Source organism: Lepidochelys kempii, chromosome 1 (assembly GCF_965140285.1).
Source record: "Lepidochelys kempii isolate rLepKem1 chromosome 1, rLepKem1.hap1, whole genome shotgun sequence".
Lineage (NCBI taxonomy): Eukaryota > Metazoa > Chordata > Testudines > Cheloniidae > Lepidochelys > Lepidochelys kempii.
Genome location: NC_136380.1, coordinates 210,866,491 through 210,881,344, shown reverse-complemented (window position 1 = coordinate 210,881,344; position 14,854 = coordinate 210,866,491). Strand labels below are relative to the sequence as shown.

The following is a 14,854-nucleotide window of genomic DNA, read 5'->3' as shown; positions in this document are numbered from 1 at the left end:
CTACCAGCATAGCCAGAGTATTTTAGCTGTGTCATGTAACTGTAGGTTATGCTGCCATAGCTGTCCCCATAAGCACATCACCTCCCCAAACACGTGGCTAGGTCAATAAACCCTCTGCCCTTGACACTGCTGGGGTTAGCCTAGCTAGGTCAGCAGTAGGGGCTCTCTAGAGCCCTGCCTGACACCTTAACTGCAGGGTAGACCAAGCCTGCAGCTTTTACGGCTGTCTGGCTCGATGCATTATTCTGGAATCGCTGTTGCCCTCTAGATTCACACCTACCTTACTCCGAAACAACCCCCACTGCGCCGAGGGGCTTTGCTTGAGCCTCCCTCCTCGGCGGGGGGAAGTCTTCCCAATCATTGGGTAGGGGAGACAAATCTAGCCAATGGCGGGGTGGCAGGAGGAGCAGCTTCTGGCCAATCCCAGGGCGAGGGAGGAGCCAGGCTGAGCCTGCGTAGAGAGGCAGCTTCGCAGGGACCTCCCCAGGAAGTAGCCGCTGCGCACGTGGGTCCGGAAGGTAGGTGGTGGGGTTGCGGCTGCTGCTCTCGCCCGGGCCCGGTGCTGGTGCTCTGCCCGTGTCCACACTCCTGGAGCCGGGGTTCGTGCAGGCCTCCCGGGCGTGGTAACTTGGGGTGAAAGCTCTAGCGGAGCTGGGGCCTTTGGGGGGTGAAGTGGGGGAGCCAGCCACAGGCTCCTTGTGCCTGAACTGGGAAAAACTCTGAGGCTGGTCGGGAGGGGTGAGGGTTTGGGGAAGACTCTGAGTTAAGTGGTTTCTGGAAAAGGAGATTTGAGATCCCAGACACGGGGGATGGGGTTTAACCAGAGACACCTTAGAACGGGGAGTGTGTTAGATCAGAGGTTCTCAACCTTCACCGACTACCCTGTCAGGAGGTTGATTTGTCTTGCATACCCCCAAGTTTCACCCCTGGTTGAGAACCACCATGTTAGAGAGACAGAGACCAGCAGTTGGAATAACTGCTGTCCTAAAAGAATCACCCCTGAGGTTGCCATGCCATATGACTAAATATGTGTGCGTGGCATCTGTTCTGTTTTCTTTCATCTCATTCTCCTTCCTTCTCTTACCCTACAGGGTGAACAGTACTATGGGGCGCAAACTTGATGTACTTAGGAAGGAGAAACGTGGCCCAGGGCGCAAAGCCCGCAAACAGAAGGGAGCAGAGGTAGAATTAGCCAAATTTCTTCCCCCAGGTAAGCATCTTTGTTTCTGTATCCTTTTCTATGTTTTCTGCACACCCTCCCCACACACAATCATATCTGTAAGGGTTTCTAAATAAGGACATCTTCCTGTTGTTTGTCCTCCTCTTGTTACCAGTTTCTTAATTTTCTGTCATCTTTGTTTGTTTCTAGCTACCGATAACAGTGGAAACAAATTATCCAGCCATGCACGAAAAAGGTGAGTGTACAAATACACAGAAAGAAAAGAAGTACTTGTGGCACCTTAGAGACTAACCAATTTATTTGAGCATGAGCTTTCGTGAGCTACAGCTCACTTCATCGGATGCATGCCGTGGAAACTGCAGAAGACATTATATACACAGAGACCATGAAACAATACCTCCTCCCACCCCACGAGGTATTGTTTCATGGTCTCTGTGTATATAATGTCTTCTGCAGTTTCCACAGTATGCATCCGATGAAGTGAGCTGTAGCTCACGAAAGCTCATGCTCAAATAAATTGGTTAGTCTCTAAGGTGCCACAAGTACTCCTTTTCTTTTTGCGAATACAGACTAACACGGCTGTTACTCTGAAACCTGTCAAATACACAGATTAATTTCTCCTCTAGAGAGGGCAGAATCCAAGGCACTAGTTGCAATCTGGCACACCCAAGTCAGAGTGAGTTGTTAGGCCCTCTGATGTAAGAGGGTTTATATGTTCATTCATTCTTTGTTCGCTTTTCCATGTATTTTTAGAGCTGCAAAGAGGCGAATGGGGTCAGGAAAAACCCAAGCTAGGAAAAATCTGCTTCAGCTAAAGAAGCAAACAGATGAGGGGAGGATGGATGGCACCAGCGCAGGTATGTGTTTAATGAGTTGACTTCAGTCATTTAAAAGCATTTTCCTAATGAAGAGTTCTGGATGTAAGTTCTTAGCTCTGATTTTTGCCAGTATGTTTTAATGCCATTCTCCTCACTTTCATCCCCAGTTGTGAGCAGAGTAGAGTTTGGCATAGCTTAAGTCCTTTCAAGGAGTGGACATCTCTTTCTGCTGCCCCCAGCTGACCTCCAGGGCGTTGTGGGCATCTTTAGTAGCTAGGGTTTTAAACACACGAATTACACAGGACTAAGAAGCGCCTTGTAATCACCTCAACTTAATTTTGGCTCAAATTAAATTTTGTAAAACCTGGATTTTTAAAACTGCATCTCCTCAGTAACACTGGGAGCACATCAGACTTGTTTTCTGCTTTCTATGCTGGTTCCCCGTAAAATACAGCTTCAAATGCAAAGGTCTCAGTCCTTGACCTCAGGGTGCACTATAACCTGGGATATGCTGAAGGATTTGGGAATTTTTGGGGACTAATCCAAAAGTGTAGAGAGAGATTTTCACAGAATCCAAGAACCACGTAATAATGAGGAGAATGAAGAGTTTGTATTTACGGCAGTGCCTAAGAGTATGTCTACGCCGCAGCTGCTGGCGAGCCTCCCAGCCCAGGCAGACAGAGTAGTGCTAGCTCTGCTCACTCTTGCTTGCTAAAAATAGCAGTGTAAACATTGCAGCACAGGTGGTGGCTCAGGTTAGCCCCCCAAGTCGGAGCCTGCCCGCCCTCCTGGGTCCGAGCTTGGGTGGTGGGTCTGAGTCATTCTCCTCCGTGCTGCAGTGTGTACGCTGCTATTTTTACTTGGGCCTAGGCTGGCAGGCACACTCCCAGCTGAAGTGTAGACATACCCTAAAGGTTCCAACCAAGATCACAACCTCATGGTGCTAAATGCCGTGCAGATATAGAGAAAGGCACTCCCCGATTCAGAGATTACAACCTAAACAGATGAGATGAACAAAAAAATACTGTGACCCCCATTTTACATCTTGGAAATTGAGACTGGTTAAGAGACAGACCGTCTATGGTGATGTCAGGAACTGAATCCAGACCTGCAGAGTCCCAATTCAGTGCTGCCTTCTACAAGACCATCCTTTCTTTAACCACTGTAAACCTCCCTATTTTTCACTACAAGTATAGGACCCGCTTCTGTGACCTTCCTTCCCTAATACAAACTCATACCACAACATGCATTTAAAAAAAAAAAAAAATTCCCTTGGGAGGGAGGAAGGAAGGGTTACTACATGTAACCAATGTTAGCTGCTCCACATAATGCATTGTGAAAGGTGCTCTGGTGTTATGCTGGGAGGTGTAGCATAAGAATCTAACTTGGAAATAAGCAAGAGAAATATCATAACAAATAGAATTTTTAAAAAATTCTGTATTAGACCTGCGAAAAAGGAGTGGGTATCATAAATCCCCATTGACTGTATATGAGGAAACTCAAGTACAGAGAATTAACTGGCCCTTCTAGCTAGAAGTTAGAATGCAGAATTCCCAGCCCTCTTATTCTGCATTGAACAGGACAAGATGGTTTTGGGGGTTTTTACAAATCATTAACCTTTTCTTCTGCCTGTAGCTGCAGAGCAGCCATCACTACAGAAGGGAGGAAAACACAGGGGGCCAGGGGAAGGAGCCTCTCGGCACCCTCAGCTTGGGTGCAGTGATAGCCGCTCAGTTTCACTAACTCCAGCCAAGAGATCGCAGCCTGCTGGGGATAATGAAGAGGAGCGTTTGGAGTTCAGTGAAAGTGAGGGAGATGGGGATGAAGATGCCTGGGAGAGACTGGAGGATGACGAGAGCAATGAGGAGATGATGGATGATTATGGAGCCTCGTCTTCTGAGGAAGAGGAGGTAGGAACTCCTGACTTTCATGTCACAGTAAACACTTGAGACTTCCCCAGCTGTGGGTATTGTGGGGTTCAGACACCAGGACCTTATCCCTGCAGATGGAGGAGGCCTGGGGTGGGTGGGGGGAGTTGAAAGGCTTTATCCCCATGCGAGAGAAACCTCAAGAGTGGAGATGGGTCCAGGCATAGAATACTTTCTCCTGCCTTCACCTGCTGCTGGTCTGTATGTACTCTTGCATACAGTGAGTGGGTTTTACAGGGTCAGGAATGGGAGTGGCAGGGAGTTGCCATCTGATGCCATAGTCTCACTAACTCTCCCATGACTCTCTTAGCTACTGCCCATTGAACAAGCCGCCCGGAAGCAGAAGTCTGGCAGGTGAGCGTTTCAGGAGCTGGAAGCCAGCAGGTTCTCTCCTGGGCTGGGGTGAGGCTATGCCTTCTATCCCCCCACATTTCTAGCATGCCTAGATTCCAAAGCCAGAAGGGACCACTGTGGTCATCTAGTCTGACCCCCTGAGTTAACACAGGCCATAAAACTTCTCCAAAATAATTCCGAGTGCATGTTCCTTAGACAAACATCCAATCTTAATTTAAAAATTGCAAGTGGTGGAGAATCCACCATAACCCTTACTAAATTGTTCCAGTGACTAATTATTCTCACCATTAAAATGTACTCCTTATTTCCAATCTAGATTTGTCTAGCTTCAATTTCTGGCCATTGGATTGTGTTGTGCCTTTCTCTGCTGGGTTGAAGAGCCCATTATTACATATTTGTTCCCCCTGTAGGTATTTATAGACTGTAATCAAGTCACCCCTTAACTGTCTCTTTGAGCCTATGTATTTAGCTTTAACAATCACTAGAAGGCAGGTTTTCTAATCCTTGCATCATCCTCATGGCTCTTCTCCGAACCCTCTCCAATTTATCACCATCCTTCTGGAAACGTGGGCACCAGAACTGGACACTTCTCTGTGGCACTTCTCACCTTACGTGGAGGGAGGGAGAGGATGGGAGGTTCCCGAGAGGATGGGAGGTTCCTATGCTTAAATGCAAGCCCTTCCCTCTCTTGTGCTCAGGGAGGGTCTCAGTGAGGATGACAGTGAAGAAGAGGAGGAGCGGGTGAGTGGCCGAAGCAAGGAGCAGGAGGACGAGGAGGACACAGACCTGCAGCTCAATATGGAGATAGATGAGCAATTTGTGTTACCCAGTGGTGAGGAGATCGAGAGAGAAAATATCCTTTCCTCTAACGTGTGTGTGGCCCACATAAGCTGTGTACACGGCACAGATGAGCATCCACACTCTTGCACAGAACCATGTTGGGTTGTTCATGTGTGTTGCATAGCAGAGGTGTATTGGTTATGATAGGCTGCACTAGTGTATCATGGGAGCCATACCACCTGCATGTGTTAGATCATGCTTGTGTGTTTGGGGGAGGGGGGAATCTAGCACACTCCAGCATAACAGCAGAGGCATTTGTGACACCATATGTGTAGCCTAAAACTCATGCACTAGAGGCACCTGTGCATTGCATGTCATGGTATGCACACAGTATTCACATTTGAGCAATGCCCAGGGTCATGTGACTCTCTTTTCTTGATTCCTTAACTGCCTCATTACCTGCTGAGCCACCTGACCTGCAGCTCATTCATCAGCGTATCAAGGACAACGTGGAGGTGCTGCAGGACTTCAGGGTGAAGCGGGAGGCGGGGCGTGCCAGGCAGGAGTACCTCGCATTGCTACGCCAGGACCTTGCTGCCTACTATTCCTACAGTGACTTCTTGCTTAAGAAGCTCATGGAGCTCTTCCCTCTCCCTGAGGTATGAACCCCGCCCAGGTCCAGGTATGCTTCTGGATTCACCCAGCCTACATCCACACTGACTGGTGTTCATCCGTCTGCCCACCCCGTTCCCAGATATGGGCCTGAGTTCCTTGCCGCCTTCCCCTGTTCTTTCTCATTTTCTTTCTCTCCTTCCTCCCCTGGAGAATAGCTGTGATACCTGTATTTAAGAAAGGGGGAAGAAAGTGACCTGTGCGATTACAGACCTTGTAGTCTGACCTCAGAAGCATGCAGGGCTTTAGAGCAAATTGTGAAGAAAAGAATAATTAAACTTATGGTGGTAAATGGTCAAAAGTATATAATGCAACATGGGTTTAGCAAAGGCCAGACTAACCCGATTTTCCTTCTTTGAAAAGGTAACTGATTGCTTCCTTTTTTAAGATAAGGAAAGTGCAGTAGATCTAATATACCTGGGTTTCAGTAATGCATTTGACATGGGACGTTGTTAATTAAATTAGGAAAGATGGGGATCAGTCCAAGCATTGTCAGGCGGATAAGGAACTGGCTAAAGCGGAGAAGGCAACAAGTTGTGCTGAAAGGTGAACTATCAGACTGAAGGGGGGTTTCTGGTGGAGTTCCTCAAGGATTGGTTTTGGGACCTCTCATATTTAATATTTTTATTAATGACTTTGACGCAAAAAACAGAGTAATGAAATTTGCTTCTGATAAAGTTGGGAGACGTGGTCAATATGGAGGCGGTTCAGAATATTATACAGGAACAGGATGATCTTAAAAACCGGAGCAACAGAAATGGGATGAAATTTAATAGTACAAAGTGTAAGTTCATGCACTTAGGGTCCAATAAGAAGTTTTGCTATAAACTTGTTGCTCATGAGTTGGAAGCAACAGAGGAGAGAGACTAGGTGTGTGGGTCGATCACAGGTGACTGAGCCACCAACATGATGCGGCTGTGAAAAAGGCTAGGATGTGAGGCGAGGCATTTCCAGTAAAGATAGAGAAGTATTAATGCCATTATACAAGGCACTAGTGAGACCTCATTTGGAATGTTGTGTACAGTTCTGGTCACCCATGTTCAAAAAAGATGAATTTAAACAGGGAATGGAGGGCCTATCTTATGAGAGGAAACTGGAAGAGTTTGGCTTTTTAGCAAAACAAAGGCTGAGGGGATGTGATTGTGCTATACACATACATAGAGGGTAGACACCAGGGAGGGTGAAGAGCTATTTAAGTTAAAGGACAACATTGGAACAAAAACAAGTGAATATAAACTGGCTATGAACAAATCTAAACTGGAGATTAGAAGGTGGTTTCTAACTATCAACGGAGTGAGGTTCTGAAACAGATTCTAGAAGTTATGGGGGAACACGAGTTTGACAAATTTATCAATGGAATTATATAGGTCTCAGCAGTCCTGGGGGTTCCTTCTGGTTCATGTCAGATGTTTCTAAAATCTCATGCTTCAGGATTTCAGCTGGTCACCTGCAGGGGTCAGGAAGTGACACCCTCCCTGGCAACGTATTCTGTTTGTTTTTTTTCCTCCTTCCTCTGAAGCATCAGAGATGGCCACAGCTGGAGAAGGGGCAGTGGACAGGGTGGGCCAAGGCTCAGAAGTGGCATTGATCATTGTCTCTCTGGTGCTTGGCTGACTGGTTCTTGCTACATTCTTAGGGTCTAACTGATCACCTTATGTGAGTTTGGGAAGGAATTTTCCCCCAGCTCAGATTAGCAGTGACTTGGGGAGAGGGAGGGTAGGTTTGTCTTCCTCTGCAGCATGTGAATGCGGGTCATTTGCCAGGATTATCTGGGTATATCTCCTTTAATTGCTTCTCTGCCACTGCACAGGCCTCAGGCAGTGGTGCATCTTGGTTCCTCCTGTTCTCTGCCTGTAGCACACAACAGTCTAGTCTCCTGACAGTTGTAATACGTTGCTCTAATTTTGGTTGTTGGGCGTAGCGTGCAAGTACTGGGAGGGATTGCCCTGTGATGTACAGAAAGACAGACTAGGTGATCTGGTGGTGCCTTCTGGCCCTAAACTCTGACTCTATCTCCAGCTGGTTAACTTCTTAGAATCTAATGAGGTTCCTCGCCCCATGACGCTTCGTACCAATACACTGAAAACACGGCGACGAGACCTGGCACAGGTGAGCAAAGCATCATGGTCCCTCAACTTCTGTCTCAGTTATGGAGCAAAGATCTCACCCCTCTGTCTTCTTCCTTCAGGCTCTAATTAATCGTGGTGTGAATCTAGACCCCCTGGGGAAGTGGTCAAAAACTGGGCTTGTTGTCTACGACTCCTCTGTGCCCATCGGTGAGAAACTGACCCTCCCTTCACAGGGCTGAGCTGACTGACTCATTTTTTTGGCTGCTTCTCCTATTCTCATGTCTCTGTTCTTCAACCCCCACCCCAAGGTGCCACCCCTGAGTACCTGGCTGGACACTACATGCTACAAGGAGCTTCCAGCCTTCTCCCTGTCATGGCTCTGGCCCCTCAAGAGAATGAACGTATCCTGGACATGTGCTGTGCCCCAGGAGGCAAGACCAGCTACATAGGTACCTGACTGGAAGGGTGCGGGGGATAAAGGAGAGACCAAGGCTGTGAAGTTTGGGAGGAGAGCCTGGGGGAAAGAGGTCTGTGGGGACACCTGGGGGCAGGGAAATAGGGGGAGCTGGGGGATGGGTTGCTGGTAGGAGGGAGAGACAGTGTGGGATCCACTGGGGAAGGAGGGGATTTTATTCCTGCTGCTGATTGGGAGGGGCAGGGGCTGCACGTTGGGTCTGGGTCTTGATCTTCATCCCCTGGCAGCTCAGCTGATGAAGAACACAGGCGTGATCCTGGCCAATGACAGCAGTGCTGAGCGGCTGCGCAGTGTGGTGGGGAACCTGCACCGTCTGGGAGTCACCAATGCTGTCTTGAGCCACTGCGATGGACGCCAGTTCCCCAAGGTATGTAGCTGCTGCGTAGTTTCATGCTTGCTGTGTCCGTCACAAGGCTTCATGGAATCCAGCTGTGCTCTCCTTGACTCTGTGCAGCGGGTGGGTGACTCACAAGAAAGGAATGCACATGGGGTGGGGGAGAAGGCAATGGGGCATCTCTCTGCCCCCGTTTTCTGTTGTCTTGTTGTCCTGTCAATGGAATTGAGGCCAAGACCTCTGTCTTTCCACCCACCTCTAGGTGCTGGGTGGGTTTGACCGTGTCCTCCTTGATGCTCCCTGCAGTGGCACAGGTGTCATCTCCAAGGACCCTGCTGTCAAAACCAACAAGGTGAGCAGCCTGGGCACGGGCAGCTCAGGAAAAGGTGGGAAGGAGCTTGGGTGATTTGTGGTGCAGTACAGGGGTTCTCAACCTTCTTCCTTCTGAGGCCCCCCGCAACATGCTATAAAAACTCCATTGCCCACCTGTGCCACAACAATTCTGTCAGTAGATTAAAAGCCAGAACCAGGCTGGGGTTAGGGGGTAGCAAGGAGAGTGATTGCCCAGAGCCCCACGCCACAAGGGATCCCCCACCAAACTAAGTTGGTTGGGCTTTTGCTTCTTCCCTGGGCCCCAGTGAATTTAACACTGGCCATGATCTCTGGTTTATTTTGGCGGACCTCCTGAAACCTGCTTGTGCCCCCGCCCGAGGGCTCCTGGTTGAGAACAGCTAGTGTAGGGTACAGAGTGAGATGTGAACTTGCCTGCAGACCATGGAAGAGCAGGGCTTCTGGACTCTTGTCCTTGCACCAAGATGCCTGGACCAGAGAAACCTGAAGAAATTGACCTGTCTCCCTCACACACACTGTCCTGGGACCAGATTTAGGGGTAGAAGCCCAGCTGAGTCCTGCTACCTCACAGCCAGTGGCTCTTGCTCTCATCACATCTCCATTCACAGCAGGCACAGAGGGTGCAGTGTGCTAGACCAGGGGAAGGAGTGGATCAGCATAGCTCAAGTGTTCTAACCCCCTCTGTGTCTCTCAGGATGAGAGGGATGTCCTGCGTTGTGCTCATCTGCAGAAGGAGCTGATTCTCAGTGCTATTGACTCAGTCAATGCTGCCTCAGAGACGGGGGGCTACATAGTGTACTGTACATGCTCCATCATGGTGAGTTCCCTTTGGGTGCCAGGCAGCTGGCCCATGTGCTGGGGGAGCTCTCATTTGAAGAGTCTCCACAGAGTCTGTCTCTAATGCTTGGTCTCTGGCAGGTGGAAGAGAATGAGTGGGTTGTGGATTATGCCCTGAAGAAACGCAATGTTCGCTTGGTGCCCACAGGGCTGGACTTTGGCAAGGAAGGATTCACCAGGTGTGTGTTAAGTCTCTGGGGACTGTGGGGAGGAGGGAAGCTTGCTCTGTTTTTAACCCTCAGACTTCAATACAGAAACTAATATTTCCTCTCTTCTCTCTCCCCTCAGGTTCAAGGACCGTCGCTTCCACCCATCCGTCAAATCCACGCGGCGTTTCTACCCTCACACCCACAACATGGATGGGTTCTTCATCGCCAAGCTCAAGAAATTTTCCAATGCCATCCCCAAAATGCAGAAAGGTAACTGAACTCCAGAGCTGCCCTATGCTACCTTGCTCATGTACCGTGCTGGCTGGTTTGGAGCAGCAGAGAGCTCACCATCCAGACAGCACTGTTTGCTCACCACAGCATCTTCTGCACTTTCCTTTCTGACTCATTTCCTCTTCTAGATGAGGAGTCTACTGTGGAAACAGCAAGTCCAGCGTCTGCTCCAGAAGTAGCTGCAGAGCCACAGCTTAAAAGGAAGAAACTTGAGAGGTTGAAAGTCACCACAGGGCAGAAGAAGCAGCAGCAGCCCCCTTCAAAGGGAGGTTCTGTGCAAAGGCATAAGAGGCCCTCTCCCCAGCGTCTAGGAGCTCGGCCACCTGCTAGGAAGCAGCACAGAGTGCACCGGAATGGACAATAAGAGGGACTGCCTCTCTGGGCTTTGGTGTCTGATTCCATGAGAGTTGCAGGGATGAGGCATTCTCCTTGAAGGCTGAAGGTCAGGGACTCTCCAAATTCCACCCATGTAGGGTTGTTTTTCGTCATCTTGTGCAGATGATTGCTTTAGCAGTGAGTGTCTGGGACAACTATTGCCCCTATAGAGGGAGCATTTTTTGGACTGTCTTCCCTTTATTCTTGAAGTCCAGTGTACTTCCCCCAGCATGGGGTTGGGGTGCTGGATTGATAGATCCTGATTCATTAAAGATTGTATACTTTGATCAAATTCTCTCTCTCTCCCCCTACATGTCTAAGGCAGGAATTTATTTTAGTGCAGTGTAACTGGACCCTGCAGTAAATGTTTAGCTGTAGCCACTTGTTCTTGTGCTGCACTGTGGCCTCTCCCTCTGAACTTGGCTTCCATTGTTCTGTCCTCCCATCACTCTTCCTCACTGCCTCTTTGCTTTCTGTCCTGCCCTTATTCTGACCTTCCTGTTTCCCAATCTTCTGTTGCCCACTCCAGTCACTTCACCCCTCCTTCCCAAACCCTTTCCTTGTGCCCCTTTCTTTCTCTCCTGGGCTAGTGATGGGGACTGCCGTACAGCTTGGTTCATTTGCCTCTTCACCCACCCTCCAGCTGTTGCGGCTCAGTAAGCGGGGCTAGTAAAGGATGGAAGGGAATTGCTTCTGCTGGAAGGCTACTAACCTTCGTACAAACCCCGGCAACTGCCGTATGCCTAGTACATGTCAGCCCAGCTCCCTGAGCTCTGGAAGCCCTTTCTGCGAGTAGACCTGCAAATAAGCTCATGCCTGAAGAGGGGAAAGTAGCTAGTTTTTCCCAGTCACAGCAGTGAGCAGGCCTCGTGTTGGAGGCAGTTTTACTAGTAAACTTTCTTCCTCTGCATAGATAAGGCTGCCCAGCCCCCTCTCCTAGATATCTGATGTAAGGTATTCTTCCTGCGTGAGCCTGGTGTACAGGAGCCCTAAACTTAATTCTCATTGCTGCTGTTGCCTTGCTGTACAGCTTTCGGTGAGTTCCTGCCCTGATTCTCCTTCTCTAACCTTTGGACAGTCCCTCCACTAGCCTAACAGTGGGTGATGAAATCAAATTGATCCATGTCTGAAGTGTCCCCCTCCCATTCCCCACATACTGAGCTTTAAACAAATCAGTCTTCCTTTAGTGCCCTGTGGGATCATCCTCTAGGGCTCCTAGTCCCTAGTGCCTTAAGCCGGGGGGGGGGTGGTTTCCAGGACTTTCCTGGGGGGAGATGACCCAGTCCCCAACATAATACACCCCCATCAACACTGGTAATTGGGTCATGAGTTCCAGCTTGAGCTCTCCTGGGTTAGGTCCTAGCTGCAGTCAGGCCTGTGTGGATAGCAGATTTCTGCTGAAGTAGAACAAGATTTTTAGCTTAAACCTTGGCTCTCACCTTTTGGTTCCTGAATCTCTTTCTACATCATAGAGTTGCCCTGGGGGATTCAGTGCCACTGCAGTGAGGATTTCATCTTAAATGTCTTAAATCCTGGTCTACACTACACACTCACGTTGGTTTAACTGTCACGAGGGGAGGTGAAAAATCCACATCCCTGAGTGATGCAGTTACACCCTCCTGGCGTAGGGGACCTAACTCCCAGTTTCTCCTATCAACATAGGTACTGCCTCTTCAGGAGGTGGAGTCCTATGCCAAAGGGAGAAGCTCTCCCTCCCATGTGGGTAGCGTCTTCACTAAGCACTACACTTGTGCACCTGCAGTGCTGTATGTGTAGACAAGTCTGCAGCACCAGGGCCTGTGAATCTTCTGCACCTAGACCAGGTGAGGCATCTTCTCCAGGATACTCTTTATCCTTTATGGGGCTGGGAAATGCCCACCTGAAGGTCTGAGACCTCCTGGTTACAAGTGATTCTAAGCCTTTGCCTGCTTGTGTCCTTTTCATGTGTGAGGCTCCTAAAGAATCTTCTGTGCACTGATGGAGCCTCAGACTCTCCTGGCAAGATTAGAGAGGGGGGGATGGTCTTGCCCAGGGTCACAGTTCAGTATAGGATCCAACATTTCTAAGGCCCAGCCTGCTCTGAATTAACCCAGTAGAACTCTATTCCCTTAAAGAGCTCGGAATAAAATGCAGATGTCCTGAGTCCACCATGTAACTGAGCTTCTGCCTGCCCAGCTAATTACTGAATTATCTCCCCTCCCAGACTCAAATGTGTACATGCATTTGCCAGCAGTTCCTGTGCTATTGTCACACATATGATTAAACCTGACAGTTACGAATCCCTTGGCTGTGACTCCGGTTCCTCTTAGAATGCTGAACAACGGAATGAGGTGAGACTGAGCGAAGGGAAAAGGAGCTGAGGAGACCAAAATAGCCACTAAATCTAGTAGAGGATGACTTCTAGATCTCTTGTATAAACTGCTCAAAGGCCAAGATTGGTTTAGAGAAGCAATTTCTTGACACCTTAATTATTTCTTGGAACAGCTAGTGCTCGAACATTGAAGGGATGAGGCAGTTAAAATTTAAGTGACATACAGGGGTTTGTTCAAGGAGTAGCTGTAGTTGAACCATTAAGTAATAGTGACCGCATTATCAATGAGGTTTAACATCCCCAGGGGAGGAAAGATCCCAAAGTGAGGCATGGTGATATAGCACTGTAGAAAGGGAGATATTAATAAAATGAAGCTAGTCAAAAAGGCTCTACCATCAAATGTACAAATGAAATCCTTAGGTTAATCAGGGAGGCTACCTAAGCAGCTACCATAAATAGCAGGGTAACCCCTAAATAAGGCAGGATGGCTAAAGGGCAAGGATCAAAGGTTTATTGAGCCAACCAGGCATCCTTCCAAAAATGGAAATCCAAGCCCTGGAACCCAGCAGAAAGGAGCTGGAACTGCAGCAGGTACAAGGAAAGTACAAATAGCTCAACCCATCACCAGTGGAGAACATTTTTCAGTGTACGTTAAGCAGGGAGGCAGCCAGGGAATGGGGGGATATGCTGGCCTATCAAGAAATACACAGATTAAGGAATGTCAGGATGGCCCTGCCTGGAATACCCTCCTGCAGTAGGCCACAGCACTCTGTTTGCTTCCTTCAGAGTCCCCAGGAATAGTCCAAACATTCTTTCTGCATACAAATAGTCTTGAGGAGTTATTACAACAGCCACCCCCACGCATGTAAACCATAGCCCAAGTCTCATAGCTGTAGTTCAGAGAGCACATTGCATAGAGTCTCAGCATGCCCCAGTTCTCTAGTGCAGCTTATGTCCCTCCCTACACCTCAGCCCTCTTTGGCTCAAATAGCCTGCAAGCATGTCCCCCTGCTGCTCTTCACCTTTAGCCATCTCACACATTCTCTGGCCATGACTCTCTAGCTGAGGAAGGCCAGCCAGCCCTTTCACTAGCTTCCTAAGCTTCAGCCCTTTTCAGCCTCCCGCCACTGACTTTCACTCTTGAAAGTCAGCAGGCTAGCCCCTCTCCTGGCTTTCTGAGAAATCCCCCCTTTCCCCAGGAGGGCTTGTAGAGAACTCTGCAGCTTTCCACAGAGACTGCCAGCCCTAGTTCACCAGGTCTCCCTCCTCCTAGGTTCTCACTGGTCCTTTATTGCCCTGCTCTTTTAATTGTACCTGTTCTGCCTGGCATAGGAGTGGTGGACCTGCGTAATTTACAGGGGCCAGCCATGCTGTGATGAGGACATTGTGGAGATGCATATCATTTCTTTGGCTCAGTCTTTACTGCAGAGGATGTTGCGAGATACTTGTTGTTTTGTGGTAATAACGCTGAGGCTCTGTCAAAAATTAAAGCTGCAAAAGAAAAGATGCTGGAGCAAACTGAAAAATTAACAAGCAACTGGTTAACTGGAGAGGATGATAGGTTAAAAGAATATTGTTCAGGCTGCAAAGTCAAGAATACATAAATTAGGAAGTGCCATAATTAAGGTTGCCTGCTTGACTTTAATTCGCATGCCCCCTCCTGCCCCCCCCCCCACTTAGGCAAATGCATTATGGTGCATTAATTATGTGATCACATACTATTATTTCTATAGGATCCCTGGCCTCATTCAGTGCACACAATGGACCTGTTCTGTGTGGTGAAGGAGACTACTGTCTGTAGGACCCCATGTCTTATTTGTTGCAGAAATTAGGTGTGTGAAGAAGGCAAAGGATTGCAGGAAGAGAAAGGATGGTCTCATGGCAGCTGAATACTGCCCTGGAGAATTCTATTCTTGCCTCTGTGTGATGC

At 48.7% G+C, this 14,854-nt stretch overlaps 1 protein-coding gene across 4 annotated transcripts; it reads left to right on the top strand.

Moving 5' to 3' along the window:
* The first annotated feature begins 443 nt into the window (after nucleotides 1-443).
* Nucleotides 444-10,905, top strand: NOP2 (NOP2 nucleolar protein). Of its 4 annotated transcripts, none has more exons than XM_073311278.1 (17): nucleotides 444-518; nucleotides 1,092-1,210; nucleotides 1,370-1,415; nucleotides 1,934-2,037; nucleotides 3,634-3,908; nucleotides 4,237-4,280; nucleotides 4,979-5,133; nucleotides 5,520-5,719; nucleotides 7,752-7,841; nucleotides 7,921-8,008; nucleotides 8,110-8,250; nucleotides 8,504-8,643; nucleotides 8,873-8,962; nucleotides 9,656-9,778; nucleotides 9,880-9,977; nucleotides 10,087-10,217; nucleotides 10,367-10,905. In XM_073311278.1, exons 2-17 carry the CDS (start codon nucleotides 1,105-1,107, stop codon nucleotides 10,600-10,602), a joined length of 2,067 nt encoding a protein of 688 aa, XP_073167379.1. In that variant the 5' UTR covers nucleotides 444-518; nucleotides 1,092-1,104; the 3' UTR covers nucleotides 10,603-10,905. The 4 variants fall into 4 exon arrangements, with proteins under 4 accessions (XP_073167379.1, XP_073167368.1, XP_073167359.1 ...); XM_073311267.1 differs by having other exon boundaries at nucleotides 487-623; XM_073311258.1 differs by having other exon boundaries at nucleotides 493-599.
* The last annotated feature ends 3,949 nt before the right edge of the window (nucleotides 10,906-14,854 follow it).